This window comes from Anguilla rostrata, chromosome 9, assembly GCF_018555375.3.
Source record: "Anguilla rostrata isolate EN2019 chromosome 9, ASM1855537v3, whole genome shotgun sequence".
NCBI classification, from domain to species: domain Eukaryota; kingdom Metazoa; phylum Chordata; class Actinopteri; order Anguilliformes; family Anguillidae; genus Anguilla; species Anguilla rostrata.
In genome coordinates this window covers 38,242,029-38,261,962 of record NC_057941.1, presented here as the reverse complement: position 1 = coordinate 38,261,962, position 19,934 = coordinate 38,242,029, and the positions used below count along the sequence as shown (strand labels likewise).

Sequence of the window (19,934 nt, the reverse complement as noted above, 5' to 3'; positions counted from 1 at the left end):
GTTCATCTGATATGTATGAATACCCTCAATTTAAAGATGACAGTCTGCACTTCAACCAGATTGTCATTGTATCCTTTCAAACTCAAAGTGCTAGAGTACAGAACCAAAATAACAAAAAATGTGTCACTGTCCAATAAATTATGGTGGTCACTGTAACATTAAGTACAATAAATGAGTCTCAGGCTAGTGAAGTTTCTTGAATGAGGATACAACATTCCATAAGAATAATAAAAATAAAATTGTATTTCTTGAGTACTGTACATACATGGCACTCAAAGCTTTTCCAAGATAAAAGAAAGGAATAAAACAAAAGTAAAATAGAAAAATCTGAGCATTGACTTCAACTGTGCTTGAGATGCAGCAACTCCAAAATAGGCATTTTTTTTTCATTTTCTTTTCATTCTTTCCTTGTGTTTGCATTGTCAGTCATTCAAATGCGTATTAGTCAGGTATGGTCTTTTCCCGTGGAGAAGCCTAGTCCTTAGCCTTTTTCAAGCAGATAGTGATTGTACTGTAGTTTCCCATTTAGTCTCAGTTTAATGATGCAGTGGCAGCTGTCTATCATTTCTCTCATCTCTCTATTTTCATCCATCCATCTTATCTATACTCATTTGTCCTGGCCAGGGTCACGGAGGATGTTAGAGCCTATCCCAGCTTGCATACACCCTGGACAGGTCGCCATTTTATAGCAGGACACACACAACATTCACTCACACACTCATACCTATGGGCAATTTAGAGTATCCAATTAGCCTACCTGCATGTCTTTGGACTGTGGGAGGAAACCAGAATATCCAGAGGAAACCCACATGGACACAAAACATTCCAGGCCAGGATTCGAACACACGCAACTATTGTAACTACTGTTACTATTCCTTAACCCAGCATTGTCCAATGTTTGGCTTTATTGTCCACCAGGGCATCTGAGAAGGGTTCTTTGATGAGATTGACAACCTGTTCACTTCCCATCCTAAAGACAGCAGATATGTAAACATACATCTGCAAACCTCTCAGTCCAGTCCCTTTGTAGCTCCAGTCATTTCACCTCATTTCGTTATTTTTCATTTATTGTTTTTGAAGCGACTCTGGGTGGAGATTTAACGACCCGTAGGGGGTACACTATTTGAACTTTTAGTTTCCACCTATGAGCTAATTGTCCGAAGTTCAGCGTTCAAAGCCACCCCGTGCCCAGTAACCTTCAAAGACTAGCCAGCACTCAGTTTGATTTGGATAGGCAGATAGGGACCGGAGTTACTTGTTGGTTTTCAGTACGTTTCAATACCCATTACCCTTCTCATTTACCCTGTTACGGTCTGACCCTAGACCAGGGCGTAACACTATTGTTGTAGGGGTGTGCAGAGATACCACTATTTGTTGCTGTCTGTTAAATGGAAAAAAGTATTTGTATTTGAATATAAACAGGATTTAAACTGTAAATGACATCGTTCAAGAGGAACACACATCTAGCTAAATATCAATTTATGTCCTTCATGTAGTATGACTTTAAACACATCTTCTTGCAATGAAGTATGTCAATGAAATTGAGGTATAATAAGCAGAACAACAAATAATAGCCTGACCTTCATGTTGTGAACAAAAATAACTGTTATGGTGAAATATGGACACTGAACCCCACCACCATCCTCAAAGTGGGGACATGAAACAAACAGTTTAAAACCCTTCACCTCCTGCCCCCAAGTGATGTGGGTGCTGACACCCATAGAATGGGGATAAAGCTAGACCCTGTCAGCAAGGTGAGCATAGATTGCATAATTTTCTGAACCCAGCAGTTTTAACCATTTAAAACCCTCGTTGAACTCTGAATACCGAACACAAGTGTATCAATAGTTAAAACACCTCACTTACCCAACATGTAAAATATATTTATTATCAAAGATCAAGTATCAATTCAATCGGTAAATTCATTGACGGGCAGAGCAAACTGTTTCGATCAACCTTTATCAAAATGTAAAACTCGAAACCAGATTAAAATTAAGAAATTTATTAAATTGCAACAAATATTCATGTCTAATCTAAAGACAAGGTTCAACTACCTCAAAACAATTAACAAAGGTTACATGACCATGAACAGTCACACAAGAAATGAATGAAAGATGTCATGGTTCTGTGTTTTCCTGTCTGTGTTTCCCTTGTTGGGCCGCCAGATGGCGGCACTTCTGTTTTGTGTCCTGCTCCCCCCTGTTAATTGTATTATTGTTGTCTCCTTATTCTATCATTGTTCCCACCTGTGTCTTGTTATCCCCTCCTTTTCTGGTTTGATTGTTTTTTGAGTTCACCTGTGTCTTGTTACCCCCTGTCTATTTAATTTCTTTGTCCCCTTGACTCGGGTGCTGGTTCCTTGTGTTTGTTTCCTACGTATGTTTGCTCTGACCATTTGTACCTGCCCTTGTACTCTGCCTGCCTGTGTTCTGCCCTGCCCGTGTTTTTGAGTTCCTCTTGTTTTCTGTTTTATTAGATATTTTTTGAGTTTGTGTTTTTGCCCATCGTGGCCTTTTCTGTTCCCTGCTTGTTTGCCTTTTTTGTTAGTAAAGTCTTTTGTTCCCCTCCCATTTTAGAGTTGTGAGTTTTGTCCCTCTGCTTTTGGGTCCGTACCCCCCACGAGTCCTGACAGAAAGATACCAAACCACAGCTTACTCCTCTCAAAGTAATCCAAAATGCAAAAACCAAAAGACCACAGAATATTACAAAAGATTCAGTGATGAAAGGTAGTACGCCAGACCTAGATGCATGATTCAGATGCCCACTTCTAACTGTTACAAAAATTATTCTTTCCAACCTTCAAGGAGCACATCCTGGTAACATCACGGTCCTGCTGATCACCCTGTCATTTATTACACACAAATCCACATCACAATATAATTTTTTTGAACTTTCTAAGCTTTCAGCTTTCAGAATAGCACATCAGACCACAGAATAAATCATGCAGGAAAAAATTTAAAATGTCCATGTGTAATGTACTTACTTTGAATTCACTTTCGGTATATCGAACATTTGCGTATTTATGGCTCTTTTGTCAATGTAATTGTTTCTGTGATCCAAAATGCATCTGCCCAAATTCAAGCTAAAGATGTTAGCTAGGTCAGGTGTTATTTTCAACTCAGTCCAACAAGCGTCCATTTAGAACAAGGATGGCATATTTTGTTCAGCAGGCACCCATAGGTTTATTTTTAAGTAATTCAAGTCACAGAACAAATTAAAGACTAACTTCAAATGAGCCCTCATAGGTGTCAGTGGCTCCCAAGTAATTGGGCTGTGTATCTGCTTGGGGGCTTAGGTAACATATATTGTACGTCGCTCTGGATAAAAAGCTTCTGTCAAATAAATGTAATGTAACACAGATTGTGCTGACAAGCATAGATTGTGCACACACTGAAGCAAGCTAGTTCTCAAAAGAACTTAGCATTGTTCTATAAAATGTATTTATAATTATGGCTGATTGGAGAAAATGCTTTTAGACTGTGACTGAAGTAAGTGAAGAGCTTGAAAAAGTGGATCTCAAGTAGAGGCTTTATTTTCATATTTATAAAGTAGAGATTCGCTCAAAGAGGGGGTGCCAGACAATGCTATATCCCCACTGGTGGGCATGTAAGTTCACTGATTCTGTACGCTGCTCCTCCAACAGATTTTCAGCAAGACCTACAGTACCCAGTCTGACTTGTAGCTTGCCCTAGTTGTTTGTGCTTTTTGTGTCAATAGTGCAGATTTTATTATTATTTTTATTTAAGTGTATACCATGAATAATTCTTCACATTTTCTTAATTTTGATATATAGGGCTCTATTTTAACAATCTAAGCACATGGTTTAAAGTGCATGGTGCAAGTGCATTTAGGGCATGTCCAAATCCACTTTTGCTAGTTTAATGGCGGATAATCTGAGCGCAAAATAAGGCGCATGGTTCAAAGGGGTTGTACTTAGTCTCTTAATCATAGGCGTGTTTTGGACGAAACATGAAATAAACCAATCAGGGTGTCATCGCCCATTCCCTTTAAAAGCCATGTGCACTTGCACCTTGGCAGATTGCTATTATAATGGCGGATTTGCCAAATAGTAGGAAAGAACGCTTCTCTGCAGAGGAAACGGAATGGCACGTGCGCGAAGTGAAAGCGCACGAGCAGACCATCTCTGACAACAGCAGGATTCCACCAAATATTATATTATGAATATTATGTTAATATAATATTAATATTATATTACCGATATTATGACATGTATTTTTTTTTTGAATATCGCGCGTTGACCACCCACCTATGTAGGCGCATATGACTATCTTAATAATGCACCCTTAAAATAACAGTAAAATACTGCACCATTGATTTAAGACCAGGTTTTTGTTGGTCAATCATGCAATCGCTTTCCGCTGCCTCAAGATAGCAATGCGCCAACAATGCGCTTGACCACACCTCATTTTAAGACCAACACGTCCATGGGCGCTCAGATGGGTGCAAGTACATTTGCTATTTAAACAACGTGGGCGCTGGACAGGAAAATAACAACTGCGTCGGTCTGAAACTAGCAAAGACATTAGTAACATTGGAACCCATTTCAAACCTCCTACAGAAATGTGTAGGTCAACAACTTCTTTTCTACAGACTAACAGTGAGTAATATAGGTTTCAGTCTTGGTTTAGGAGGCACCACAGCACAGAGACAGCCTTTGCCTTTGTAATTAATGATTTTTTCTTCTCCCTAGAATGTGGCTGTCTCTCTGTATGACTTAACTGAAGTGATGCCATTGATATAACAGGCTACCATATTGTCTGCAGGCTAGAGAGATCTGTTGGTCTCATTGGGCAAGCTATTTTCTGGTTTAAATCCTATCTCTCTGACAGACATCAGTTTGTGAGGGTAAATAATGAGTCCTTAGATTATGTAGGGGTAAACTTTGAAATGCCACAAGGGACAGTTCTTGGTCCCTTTCTCTTTTCTCTGTACATGGATGGCCCAAAATTTCCCCTAATTGAATTCAAATAAGACTGAAATAATAGTAGTATCGAAGATAAATGCTGAATTCCGATAAGACTGAGATGCTGGTAGCAGCTCCAATCTCTTAGAGATAAATTCCTCTAGTTTTCCTTACACTTGATGTGATGGTCAGTAAGAAAACATGGAAGGACAAACAGGGGCTTGGACCCAAGCAACTGCTGCTGGCAGTTATATTTTCAGATAAAGTTTTTATTTAATTCATTTCATTATATTGTTTGTTTTTTTGGATAATAATTTAAATATCCACATTCATTCTTGTTTCATCATTGTTTGTTGCTGTGCTATTTCCCCGTATTGTGTTGTTCACTTAGTCTTATTTTAGTTTTTTAGAGCTTTGAGAACCATGTGCAGAAAACCACAAAATAAATAGTTATTACTACAGTCCCCTCAAATTATTAAATTATTCACAACTTGATAAAGATGAGCTAAGGCAATATAAAATGAACAAAAACTTAATGGGTTATATGGTTTGCTAAAGCTACACGCTTTTCTTTCCCAAAAAAGATTTGTCAGAATTATTCACAGCCTTATACAAAAAAAAAAAAATTCAACAAAAATAAGTGCATATTAACATACTATTTTTGAGTTCATCTCAGCCTTAAAGAACCATATTTTAATGTCCATTTGCTTCCTGTTTCACTCAGGTAAGAGGTAATGAGATAGCAGCAGGGTCACTTGCACTCCATGCCACCTGTGTGAATGGTTCTCGCTCATCCCAACCGTGGAGCTTCTCCACCCGAGTTTCCCAGTGGTGGAATTAACTCCCCATTCCTCTCTGAACCACTCGGTCATTGCCCATCTTCCACTGTGGTTTAAAGACACATCTCTTCAGACCGTACTTGGACTAACTATCACTACTCAGGGCACTCCCAATCTAGAATCGCTGTTATCACTTGAATGCTTCCAATTTGTTTCTGTAGCACTTTCATGTTACACTTGTATACCCATCCAGCACTTATATTGCACTTGTATCATTATCTTTATGTTGTAGCTTGTCATACCTCCTAATTTGACTAATCACAACTTTCTGACTGAGCTCATGTTTACATCCACATAAGGCAAAGAAGTCTATGCAAAAGGTTGTTGTCTTTCAGATGTGAGGAGATTTTACAAACACAAAACTAAAGATAACATTTTCTGCTATTTGGTCAATAATAAATCAGTTTTAAAGCACAAGAAACCTGCTGCATACAGAATACAAGTGCATCTAGTCCCCAGAATACAAGAGCATCTAGTCCTCATACATAATGAAGCAGATGGTATGGAAGGCAAAATGCATTAGTGCAACAAAACTTTTGTGCAATCAACAAAATACAAAATCGCCAAATCAACCATGAGACATCACTTTCGTGATAACAGGTTTTTTGGAAAGGTTGGCAGAAATAAATCCTCTACTGAGGGTCATAACTATGGTGAAATATGGTGGTGGACCTTTGCATCTCCTGGTTCTGAGGATCTTGTTGAGATCAATGTTGGTCTGAGGCTCTTGTTGAGAGCAACAATTACCCAGACATTTTGGCAAAACACCTGGTTCCTTCTTCCAGGAAGCTCAAATTTGCCCACAAATTGATCTTTCAGCAGGACAATGAACCCACACTTCATAATCTACCAAGAAATAATGAACTGGCCACAAAATTTTTATTTGCAATACTATCTCAGTCACTCAGTCATTTGAATACAATCAAAAGTGTTTGGTTTGAATTGGAGAGGCCAGCCCAAAAGTACTGAAGAATCAGAAAGATTTTAAGTGATTCTGTAAGAAGGAATGCTTAAAAATCCCCCCCAATTTGTTTACCACTTTCGAAAAAACACTGTACATGATGACTTATGCCTTTGAGAAAGAAGGGTCCATCAAGTACCGAAAACAGGGAAGTGAATAATTGTGACGTTTTTGTGAAAAATATGACTTAAGATATTTTTTCTCAGAATAATTGTAATATAAAATAATACGATTGCTGGTTGTTTTTGAGCTGGCAGTAAAGCTCATTACCTATAGTTTTATTTCCTCAGCTTTATCAAGGATATAAATAATTTTGGAGGGCACTGCATATAAATAAAATATTATTAGTTTTCTTCCCACTTATACAGGAAAATGTGAAAAAATTCTATTTACCTTCGGTCTGTAAGGATGAAAAAACTCCACAGTTGAAGATCTGTTCCACGTGATTCAAGATGAACTCCACCACTATCTGCTGCACTCTGACCTCCAGAAAAGCAGTGTCCCCATTGCAAGCGTGCAACTCAGTTTCTTTAGATCTTAAACATAAAACAGACACATATAATGTATACAAACAAGAGGTAAAAGAACAATAATACATATGACTGCAAGCTGTAATTCCCAAGGCCCTGTTATGTGTTCCATCTTTTAGTTCATTGTCTTGTTATTAAGCTATTTCACTGACATATCAACCAGAAAAGTGCATAGAAGTAGGATATAGTCATATCAGGGAATGTCAGAATTTGTGATTGGCACTACAGTGGCAACAGGTTGGAAATCCATACAATTATTTAACAGGGTCAATGGTCCAGGCATCCAAATTAGCCTACCAATCCTGGGCCCTGTTTCACAAAGCAGGATTATTGACTTAACTGGATAAGTGCACTGAATAAAATTCTACCAAATCTGGAACATGGACTGAAGTAAAAAGAGCTGTTCTGGGATTTACTCAGAGCAGTTTTCCTGCAAACTCAGCAATCCTGCTTCAAGAAATACCCCATGGTGATCTAGGTCTATACTAAATAAAAGTAATTTGAAGGAGAGAAAAAAATTATTATAACTGCGCTATTGACAAGAAAAGCACAAACAACTAGGGCAAGCTACAATTATTGTAAACATTTCAAAAACCATCAATACCTTGAACTATCGGGAATCTCGGTAGTTCCTGGAATGCACTCCTGTTTCTGTTCCTCCCAATAAGAAATTTTGAAGTGACAAAAGAATGCTTTCTTTACATAGCCTAACCTTCTCTTAAATAAAAGTTACTACTTCAGAGCATGAAGGTAAAATAGAAGGTGCGGTGAGCCTCACAGGCAGACATGGCAAGGCCAAGCTGTACTCCAATTTCCATATTATGAGGCACATTCATTCAAAAGTCTGTTGAGAACAGTGCAGGGCTCGTCGAGTGTAAGTAGCTCAAGGGACCATGGGTAACTGATGGAGTCTGTCGAAGGGTTAGCGGGGAGGGGCATGTTGAGTGTTAACTGGCACAGTGGACTGAGGATAACTGGTGGAGTCTTTCAAGAAGTTTGAGGTGAGGGGCATGTCGAGTGTTACCTGGTGAGTCTGTCAAAGGTAACTGGTAGAGTCTGTTGAGGAGTTAGTGGCGTGGGGCGTGTTGAGTGTTAACTGGCACAGTGAATCGAGGATATCTGGCATAGAACCTGGTGGAGTGCAGGCCAAAGCAATAACACTGCAATTGCGTATGTGCAACTTATTTTCTTAAATAAACTTCTGGCGGGACAATACTTTTAAATATATAAGTTAGCCTATGATGATAAGCACTTACATTTTAAAGTCTACAAAGCGGCTTAAAATCTGACTTTTATCCAAATTCAGGAAAGTGGAGATGGTAGAGATCTTGAATTTCCTTGATTATGATATTTAGCCAAATGTGTGTGTGTGGTTCAGTAATTTATTAGCATGTATCGCGTCCTACCCGAAGGAAAGATTGGATAATAAAATGTCAGTTTATTATTGGGACTCATATCCTACAGACAAATTTGGAAATTTAAGATGGGCAAGCAGGTTTATTAATTTGTTTATACATTAAAGCTGCTAAAACAAACATGACTCTAAACATAAATAAACATGGCAGCTACAATTATTTCAGTATGTGAATATGCATGAATGAATTTAGTCAAGCAACCATTTCCAAAGGACGTATTTATTACCAGCAAATTTGATTTCAGTGGGAAATAATGTTACAGTGGGAAATAATTGTTTTTAATCACTGAACATGGGGAAACAATAACTGAGATAATATGAAGTGACAGCCATTTCACTAATCTACAGAAATGTTTCTGTAATTAGCTCGTGAAAGTAGAAATGAGAAATTAGCACATGTGAGATGCAAAGTACTGGTAACAGTATGTAGGCTGTAACAGTATAGCTACAGAAGGCCAATATGATGTGAAACCAAAGAACTGTATCTTTAAACATCGCACACATTAAGATTCAGGAATTACAGTAAATCATTATGTTTGTATACTATGAGATATTTACTTTCTTATGTTTCTGATTACAGAGGCTATTAATTAATGTCTTGAAATGAACTGCAGTGTCAGGTTCATGTTTGTAGGCTACAGGCTAAATGTGTAGCAGGCGGAACGGTGATGCAGTGGGTAGCACTGTCGCCTCACAGCAAGAAGGTCGTGGGTTCGAATCTCGGCTTGGGGCCTCTCTGTGTGGAGTTTGTATGTTCTCCCCGTATCCGTGTGGGTTTACTCCGGGTACTCCGGTTTCCTCCCATAGTCCAAAGACATGCAGGTAGGCTAATTGGAGACTCTAAATTTCCCGTAGGTATGAGTGTGTGAGTGAATGGTGTGTGTGCCCTGCGATAGATTGGCAGCCTGTCCTGCCTCTCGCCCAATGCACACTGGGATAGGATAAGCGGGTATAGATAATGGATGGATGGATGGATGGATGGATGATCACGTGTAAGATCTTTGATTGGCTTGGCAAAAAACATAAAAAATGCTTATGATAGCCCTATTTCACCTCGATGATGGAGAATCAGATAAGTATCCTTCGTCAGATTGCGTCAAAAACTGTCCTTGGTGGCAGAAAAATCATAGCTGTCTGAACTAAGGGTAAGAGTAAAGCCACACATCCTCCAATGAAAAGCGACTTAATTGCCTCCATTCATTTTAATGGGAGCCGAATTTTCGTGTCCGCAGGGCATGCTGGGATAGCTGGTGATGCAAGGCAAATGGGAGTTGAGCCTGGACAGGGAACATGGTGCGATAACCAATCAGATTAAAGATCCAATGTGTAAACAATTTTTAGATTTTAAAAATTTTCCCATTCCACACGGTTCTGTTAAGGAGGACTATATATGGGACAAAATATATGATGGATATATGTTTAAGCAACATTGTTTTAAAAAAGCCCACAAGCAGCCAATTGTATAAAGCAAGACTGATGCCAGGTGATTTGATCGGAAGATGTGTGGCTTTACCACACACAGACGAAGGCACTGTGTGCCAAAACGTTGGTCAATATTTGGTAAATAAATGATATTTTGGAGCATTAGTAGTGTGCGGCTTTCTTTTTCTTTTTATAATATAATAACATGAAGGGCATTAACAATGAAATAATATCAATGAACACATCCTGGCTACAGTGCTGGATGTCCATCTAAAAAATTGCTGTAAGATCAATTATGAAAATGAAAGATGTAACACTGTTATTATGATTGTGGGTTCATTGGATGTGGGTGGTCTGGTCTCCAGGACCAAACAGATAAATAAATAATACCACCAAATAAGCAGAGAACATTTTCAGAATATTTATTTCATACACTATGGTCACTGTGGCAGGGCTTGGTTTGTGGGAGAGGTTCAGGGCAATCAGAGGACCACGTCTACTGATTAATTAGGCACACACAAATGACGGAGATCCGGGGGAGGGGCAGTCTGGTGGGCAAAACCCGGATCTTGATGAGGCAGAAATGTCTGACATAGAGCCGGGGGAAACTACTAGTGGACCTCCCTAGCTCTCCCGAGTGACTGACTTCTCCCTCGAGAAGCTCAGGATGAAACGCTTATTCGAGTAGCTGACCAAGTGATTAAAATTGATGGTAGGCTTCTCGACCAGCAGAGGGCAGTGACATACCCCTACTTCTGTATGATTAAAGACAAAATATATCAAGTATGTCGGGACCCGTATACTCAGGAGGAATATACACAGCTTTTAGTAACAAAAAGCCGCCGGAAAATGGTTTATCAGGCACCTCATAACAATCCAATGGCAGGTCACTTGGGGCAGGATAAAACACTCAGTTGTATAATGGTCCGATTTTACTGGCCACATATATGGCTGTAGGTGGTGTGTTGAGTGCCCAAAATGCCAGAAAGTAAATCCAGCGATCATTCCAAAAGCTCCATTGCAGCTGTTTCCTTTAATAGAGGTCCCCTTTGAAAGAATTGGTATGGTCCTCCTCATAGTCTTAGCGGACTATGCAACACGATACCCAGAGGTAGTAGCCCTTCGCAATATATTGACTAAGACTATTGCAGAAGTGCTATTTCACATGTTCTCCTGAGTGGGAATCCCAAAAGAGATTATCACGGTCCAGGGCGTGTCATTGATGTCACAAACACTAAAGGAACTGCAAATTGTTGACAAGCATTTTTAAGTTTTCCAGCACTGACATTCGAAATTGGGACAAATTAATTGACCCCCTGTTATTTGCTGTGAGAAAGGCTTCCTCAGGGTGTTCCCCATTTGAGCTCTTGAAGGCCTTGTGGCATTTTGGACCTGTTAAAAGGAATTTGGGAGGAGGGTCCAAGCCAAAGTAAAAATAAAATTCTGGACCTGCAAGCAAAGCTACACTCACTAGGACAAATTGCACGCAAGTATTTGCTCAAGGCACAGGAATAGCTGAGACAGCAATATAACAGGGGAGTTTGATTGCAAATATTTAAACTGCAAGACAAAGTCCTAGTCTAATCCCCATCATCAGCATAGAAATTACTCGCTCAGTAGCAAGGACCTTTTGAGGTCACACATCGAATTGTGGATGTAGATTATGAGATTATTCGTTCTGACGGGTGGAGCACGTCAGATCTACCATCTCAATTTGTTAAAACTGTGGAGTGAGGTAGACCCTGCTTTGCTTGCTACAATGAAAGTCAGGTCAGATGAGCTGGGACCAGAAATTCCTAAATTGGGAAAAACCTGCCTGGTTCCAATTGACAGCCATCTGACTCTGTAGCAGCAAACAGAGGTAGCTTGGTTGCAGCGAGAGTTCGCTGATGTGTTTTCACCCCAACCAGGAAGAACTGACCTTATGGAACACCACATACATACCCCCCAGGCACTGTGGTTAGAAGTCTCCCGTATCAACTGCCTGAACATAAAATGAAAGGAGGAATTGCACAAAATGCTAGAGATGGGAGTGACTGAGGCACAATGATTGGTGCAGCCCCATCGTGCTAGTTCCCAAGCCAGATGGGTGGGTTTGTTTCTGCATGGATTACCGAAAGGTAAACACAGTTTTGAAATTTGATGCCTCATGGACGAGCTGCTGGATCAGTTAGGCACTGCTCATTTTTTTCGACGCTGGATTTAATCAAGAACTACTGGAAGATTCCCTTGTCTCCAGGGTCAAAAGAAAAATCGGCTTTCTCCATTCCAATTTGTCACCCTCTCGTTTGGTTTGCATGGGGCACATGCTAACTTGCCACGACTAAGGGACCGGCTTTTAAGACTACAGCTTTTAGCATTTAGATGACATTGTCACATATAGTAATAATGGGCAAAGGCATATGCAAACTATCCTAAAGACGTTGCGGAGGGCGGGACTCATGGAAAACTCCAGGAAGTGTGCAATTGGGCCGAGGGAGGTACGGTATCTGGGGTTCCTCTAGCTCCTGATCTGGTCAGTGGAGGAAGCAGTGCCAGGTGGCGTTTTTGAAAATCAAAGTGTGCTTGTGTGGCAATCCACTGTTGATTAGCCCTGACTGATGAATCTTTCCTCCTGCAGACCGATGCCTTGGATTAAGGACTAGGAGCAGTGTTGTCCCAAAAGGTGGATGGGGTGGAGCAAAGGGTGCTTTACATCAGCCACAAGCTCAACACCAGGGAGAGTCAGTACAGTACCATAGAAAAAGAAAGTCTTGCTATAAAGTGGGTTGTACTGACTCTTTGGTACTACCTCCTGGGTTGATTCTTTGCCCTCTATTCAGATCATGCCCCCCTCCAATGGTTGCATAAAATGAAACAGCGACTCTCGGATTATCCAATGGTACCTGGCTCTCCAGCTGTTTCGGTTCCGGGCAATACATAGGTCAGGGTCTGCTAACGCTTGTGCTGATTTCCTCTCCCGGGGGCGGTGTCAGTCAAGCCGAAAGCACCGGGCTGAATTCAGGCTGTGGAGGAGTGTGGCAAGGCTCGGTTTGTGGGAGAGGTTCAGGGCAATCGGAGGACCACGCCTACTGGTTAAGTAGGCACATGCACCTGGAGTGCATCAATAATTAATCCAGGTATTTAAAGTGTGCTTTCTTCCCAGTATGTCGCTGTGACCGAGGTACAGATCTGGGAAATGGTACAAAAAAATTTCTGCAGCATTGAAGATCCCAAAAAACACAGTGGCCTCCATTATTCTTAAATGAAAGAAGGCTAGTCAAACTGAGCAATTGAGGGAGAATGGTCTTAGTCAGGGAGGTGACTAAGATCCCGATGGCCACTCTGACAGAGCTCCAGAATGCCTCGCTGGTGATGGGAGAACCTTCCAGAAGGGCAACCATCTCTGCAGCACTCCACCCATCAGGCATTTATGGTACAGTGGCCAGATGGAAGACCCTCTTCAGTAAAAAGCACATGACAGTCCGCTTGGAGTTTGCCAAAAGGCAAAGGGTGAAGGTTCACCTTCCAACAGGACAAGGACCCTAAGCACACAGCCAAGACAACACAGGAGTGGCTTCAGGACAAGTCTGTGAATGTCCTTCAGTGGCCCAGCCAGAGCTTGGACTTGAACCTGATCGAACATCTCTGGAGAGGCGTGAAATTAGCTGTGCAGCAATCGAACCTGACAGAGCTTGAAAGGATCTGCAGAGAACAATGGGAGAAATACCCCAAAGTAGTGTCATACCCAAGAAGACTCGAGGTTGTAATCGTTGCCAAGGGTGCCTCAACAAGTACTGAGTAAAGGGTCTGAATACTTATGTAAATGTGATATTTCAGTTTTATTATTTTTAATAAATTAGCAAAAATTTCTAAAAACCTTTTTTGCTTTGTCATTTTGGGGTACTGTGTGTAGAGTGATGAGAATAAAAATGAATTTAATCAATTTTATAATAAGGCTGTAACATAACAAAATATGGAAAAAGCGAAGGGGTCTGAATACTTTCCGAAGGCACTGTAATCTCAATATCCTAACATCGACGTTCCAGACACGTTATGCCAAATAGGGATGCACCGATATGAAAATTTGTTTGAAAAAAATGTTTTCTTGTATGGGGATGGGAGGACATTAAAACTATGTTCAACCATCCACCACGTTTTGTTGATGTTCCAGCTTTTACATCACATTTGGTGCATGAAACCCTACTAAGCTACCAACGTGACAGTGTGAAATATCCTCATTATAACAATAAAGTATATAACTGAAATATTTTGCGCAGTAACACTGGACAATGAAATCTCATTTGTGTTCAGTGGACAGAGACAGATAATCAATGCTGTCGTTCTCCTCTTCTGACTTAGACCTAGCTGATATACTGTTTTCTTGACTATCAGCAAACATATGCCATAGCCATGCTCAGAAGTTCTCAAGAATAATGATATCTTCCAAAAAATTATGAAACATCGATAAAGTTTCACCAGGTGCAGTGTCTTTAACTGCAACCACAGAGTGATGTTTCACAACTTTCAGTTACGTTGAGCTAAAAAACGCTATTCCAAAAGTAAAATTAGACATATTATACATTGTTAGAAAGCTTATTCTGTCACCTATTGGATACATCAATTCTCAATCAAGCCAGATTGTACTGCAAAGGGCGACAACACTAGTGTAAACAGCACGTGTGGTATTACGCACAGCTATTTTGGAAGGTACCCAGGTGTCACAAATGAGCGTATATTTCACAAACGGATTGTCCAAGACAATATATGATCACTCAGTAAGTAACCAATGGTAAGTTTGTATATTTATTCCATATTTAGTCCCAGTTATTGACAGCAGAATGACATGGTATCATTTTTGAAAAAATGTGTATTTTAGTGTTCAGTGAGCATCATTTTTCACAGCTGTACTGGCACATCGACTATTGTTGGCTTTATTTTGTTGCTATGACGGAATACACATTTTTAGTGGTGAAAGAATGTTTTTATGAATGCCCAGGTAGACCCTATTGTCCAGTGTGTCATGAGTGGGGTGTGTAGTGTAGTGTGCAGATAAGACTGCAGGGAGGGGGTGCTTGGTAAATGGACGACCAGCACGATAATGGTGGCGATTAGAAACTCCATCTTCGGCATAGCTGTCCTGAGTTGTCTACTAATAAAGCTAGGACATAGAGTTTGTGTTTTTCAACTCATAGTTTGGTTGCACGAGCACTGAATGTCTGAGTTGAGCAATCTCAGGACACCAGTGTCATGGCTACTATGGGATTGCACCAAGAAGTTAAAGGAACTTACCAGTAACCCTGTCTCACTAAGCTTTGCAGTAATAACAGGTGCCTGAGAACTTCGCCTGTAGCGCTGACCCTGGGACAGGCAGTAACACCAGAACTTTATCTACTAATTTCAATGAGAACAGCACAGTTTTCTGATCAAAATATAGAAGGGAGAGGAATTCCATCCTCCCAATATTTTCCCTGGGTTAAGCAGTAGGTTTTGTAGCATGGATTTCAAAGTCTGACTAAACGTTTCCAGCGCTCCACGAGACTCCAGATAATATATATGCTAGAAACTTTATGTTTAATGTTTAACTGCTTTGTGACAGTCGGGACATGAAATTACAACCCTGATCCGACTGAATGAATTTTGGTAACCCAAAAGTGGAACAGAACTTAATCAGAGCTTTTACAATAGCGTGAGCTTTAACCCTCTGGGGTCGAGAGCTCCGCCCCCTATTTGGATGATTAACTTCACGAGTTGTTATCATACAGACGCAACAAACATTGACAGAAACCTTTGACATTGACTTTCCAATGCACCCATTGACAAATGATATGAATTGTTTTAAAAGTTCGAAATTTGATTAATTAAACCATGTATGCTTCGTTAATCCTTGCTCATTACTATGTGAATTTCGCTCATCAGGAAGTCCGCCCAAATCGCATTCACATGTTAACAACATTATAACTACTCTCCATAGAAGGACAGTAGGGGAGGGGCGATGCGAGATCCATGTGAGAAATGCCAAGCCTGCGAAAGCAGGATAGAATGTCAAAGTGTAGCCTAATTCACTTCTTTTGAGGTAAACATTTCGTTTAATTTTGGAAAATGGTCCGTCCGGAAGCCGACATTGATGAAGAGCGGTGTCATTTCGAACAGCGAACTGATCCAGCTGAGGATCAACTCCATGAGTAAGTATATTTCTTATGATCATATTGGTAAATATGTGTACTGGATTGCAATCTCTGTGTTTGTACGAATATCCAGCAATATGCGCGTTTGTAAATTCCCACACTACGAACGATTCAAACTATTGCATCTCAGAATTATAGACTAGGCTCTCTGCGTCTGGTTGTGTGTTAGAAGTAGCAGGTAGACTGTATTTTTTTCGATCATATTCGTAATAAATAGCTCATGCCTGGCGTGTAGTGGCGTGGCTAGGATTCTAAAACTGATGTCCTTGCACAGTCGATATTAGCATACTCTAAGTAAGTTCGGGAAATAGCAATAAAATAACCACTTAGCTAAACAGACCTAGCCTAGTTCAGATTGAGGCATTGTTGTTGATGAGTTGCATGTAGTTTAGTTGGAATATCAGTGTTTATTTAGTTAAGCTAATGTGTTTTCGTTGATAGCTTGCATTATTTGTAAATGTGTGCTGTATTACATTCTCTGTGTGTTTGTAGGAATATTCACTAATATGCGCGCTTGTAAATTCCCACACTACGAATGATTCTAACCATTGCTTCTCAAAATTATAGGCTACCTCTCTGCGTCTGGTTGTGTTTGTTTGGTTCTTTGTTTGTATATGATGTCACATTTCATAAATTTTGTTTTCATTAGTTAGTGGTTTGTCCCTTTTTTGTAAAGCACATTTAATTTTCACCTGTTGAAAGAAATATGCTATATAAATAAAGTTTGATTTGATTTCACATTTCCTGACAATTTTGTTTTTATTATATTTGCAGAGATGTTGATCAGGAAACACGGCCTAGTTCACCACTAGCTAAGAGGCCAGGCAGACGTTGCAAGAGTACACCAGTCTCATCTCATCTTCCATGCAGTTTACTTCAATAAATGTTCTAAAATCAAAAGTTGTCTTTGTTTCTGTCTTCTAAATGGCTCACTGAGTCTTTGTCTTAGTGGTGGGGAGGCATGCGGCCAGGTGTGAATAGCCTACTTAGCTGGCAGGTATTCCTACCCAATGCATATTCATTACAGAAAGGCCATTTGCCCTCCCATTCTCACCAGGTGTTGAAAAATAGTAGTCACAACACTAACTTTTAGCAATTTATTTTATATTTCTCATTGGATTTGCTAAAATATTTTGTCATCTTTTGATACCCAAGACCTTGTAGAACACATTTCAGTGATCAAAAGTCTTATTCACAATTGTTTAGTGTGTTTTATTACAACATTCCTGTGCATGTTCAAAACTACTGTTTACAGTTTGTGTGTTTTTAGAGCAGTTTACAATCCACACATTATTACCTACTTACTGCTGCCATATTGTTGTAGCTGAGTTTGTGCTGAAAACAAAGATATGAAACACTTTGGAATCACTAAAGTTGATGAAATCTACACAAATGTCAGAGCATCGCACAATCACCAGTGTGCCTCATTTTACCCTTAGACCCCAGAGTGTTAATGAAATATGTTTCATACCAAATAGAATTTAATAAAACATAGTTACAGAAACTCAGGAAAAACTAACACAATGGAATGTCCTCTCTGGTAATCATCTCCTTTTCCCCATTTCCCCACTAATTGTTTTAACAGCAGCCTCCAAATGATGGGGGCCGAAATTCGAGATTTATGATTCGGCCAGGTTAATTTATGGCAATGCCGCCTAGACCAAACGCGGGATTTGGCTTAAAAGGAAGGGAGACAAAGCAATCGAGGAAGATCGTAACCGACTTCCCACACTGCGCAGACTCTGTGATTCGTGTGTAGCTAAACAGGCTGGGTAAGAACTTTTTACTCTGTATTTATGTTTTTAAACCTTATAATTGATTTTGAATTTGAAGCTAATGACCTACCTGCCTGTTAAATAAATTCTTTTTATTTTTAACTTGCGTGGTCTTCATGACTCTAATCCATTTTATCTTCTTTTCAGCCAAAATTCCGCTTAAATACTCAGGGGGACTAGGACCTACTGATCAGGGGTCTAGTACAGCGAACGTCTTTAGTGGGGTTTTCAAGTTAGATAGGCGACCACGATCTGCCCGCTAACGGGATTGGTGGTATTGGTTCTGGTGTTTTGGCTTAAGAGGACCCATGGGCGTTATACGCCGGTTCTTGTCAAATTCGCCTGAAGGAGCCCGATAGATACGCACCGTCCTGGGCTCATAACTATCGATGCACTATCCATGCAAGGAAGGCATGTATTATGGTGGTCAGCCTCCTACCCTCTGGATTCTTCACCGAACTGAGATTTAACAATAGTGCTAAACCCGGGAGCATATATTGAGGAATGATGGCACAAGATAGAGTCGAGTGTAACCACTCCCAAGTTCCACGTATAGTTAAACCCAAATTTTAAATTATAATTCAATATGGAGTCAGATCATCACGAGGGTAAAACCATAGTAACTGTTACGCTTACTTGCTGTGGTCATGGATATATTTGATGTGTTGTTCTGCTCATTTGTGAATATTCTGATGCTCCCATTGGAATATTGACAGTCTGGCGACAGATCAGATATATCTCTGATGACAGCATAGCCCCGTTTGCGAACGGAGAGTAACCAGAACGCTACTGCTCCGTTTCAGGCCAGTTTTAAGCGGGATATGAAGCAACGCCTTCATATCTAACCCGTGGCAACAGAACCAGTGCATTCTTAATTATAATTGTGCCCTGTTCTTACGAACAGAGGAAAAATAACTAACATCTCAGTTTTGAATCACACCAGCCAAGGGAAAACACGCGGTGCCTTCCCCTCCAGCTACAAACCCTCATTGGTCTAGGTGAGGTGTTTACATCTCCCATCTAGTTTACTGCACCTGTGCCATACAGCCTCTGCAGATGATCCATCCAGAATGCTGCTGCCTTATCGTCAGCCTTCCTAAGTTCTCACAAGTCACTTCCCCGTTGAGGCAACTCCACTGGCTACCGGGCGCTGCCAGGATCAGGTTCAATGTCCTGACCCTGGCCTACACTGCAGCCAGCAGGACAGCCTCCGCCTACCTACAGGACATGATTCAACCCTACAAACCAACTCAACCATTCTGCTCTGCTGCAGTAGGGCAACTTGCACACCCTACCATCTGGGTGAATTGTTCTTCCTTGTCCCAACCATGGAGCTTCTCCACCCTAGCTCCCCAGTGGTGGACTGAACTCCCCATTCCTCTACGAACCACTTAGTCATTGCCCATCTTCCACTGTGACTACCTGGACAAACTATCCCTACTCTGCAGGGCACTCCCAATCTTTTTTTAACCTTTATTTACCCAGGGTAGGTTCGCTGAGCACGGATGCTCTTTTGCAGCAACGCCCTGCTTCACAGTCATACACATTCACACCTGGGAGCTGCCCAGTACAACCACAATCCTCTATTGTTGGCCACTGAGCAGCTCCACTGGAGGGAGAGAACATTATTTAGCCAATTAAATCAGGGGATGATTAGGTGGCAAGTTTTTGCGAGAGCCAGATCTGGGATTTCAGCCAGGACACCGGGGAACCCCCTACTCTTTGCGAATAGTGTCATGGGGTCTTTAATGACCACAGTGAGTCAGAACTTCGGTTTAACGTCTCATCTGAAAGACGGCATCTCCTACAGCACAGTGTCCCCGTCACTGCACTGGGGCATTGGGGTTTATTTGACCAGAGGGAAGATTTCCCCCTGCTAGCCCACCAACACCACTTCCAGCA

The 19,934-nt window shown here is 40.7% G+C and overlaps 1 protein-coding gene across 4 annotated transcripts in view; it reads right to left on the bottom strand.

Moving 5' to 3' along the window:
• The window catches only part of arhgap31 (Rho GTPase activating protein 31), a 217,053-nt gene that overhangs the window by 78,274 nt on the left and 118,845 nt on the right, over positions 1 to 19,934 (bottom strand). For all 4 annotated transcript variants that reach the window (XM_064352060.1, XM_064352057.1, XM_064352058.1 and 1 more), the window contains one exon: positions 7,118 to 7,260. In XM_064352060.1, the coding sequence (XP_064208130.1) occupies positions 7,118 to 7,260 (143 nt within the window). The remainder of the gene's footprint in view (positions 1 to 7,117; positions 7,261 to 19,934) is intronic.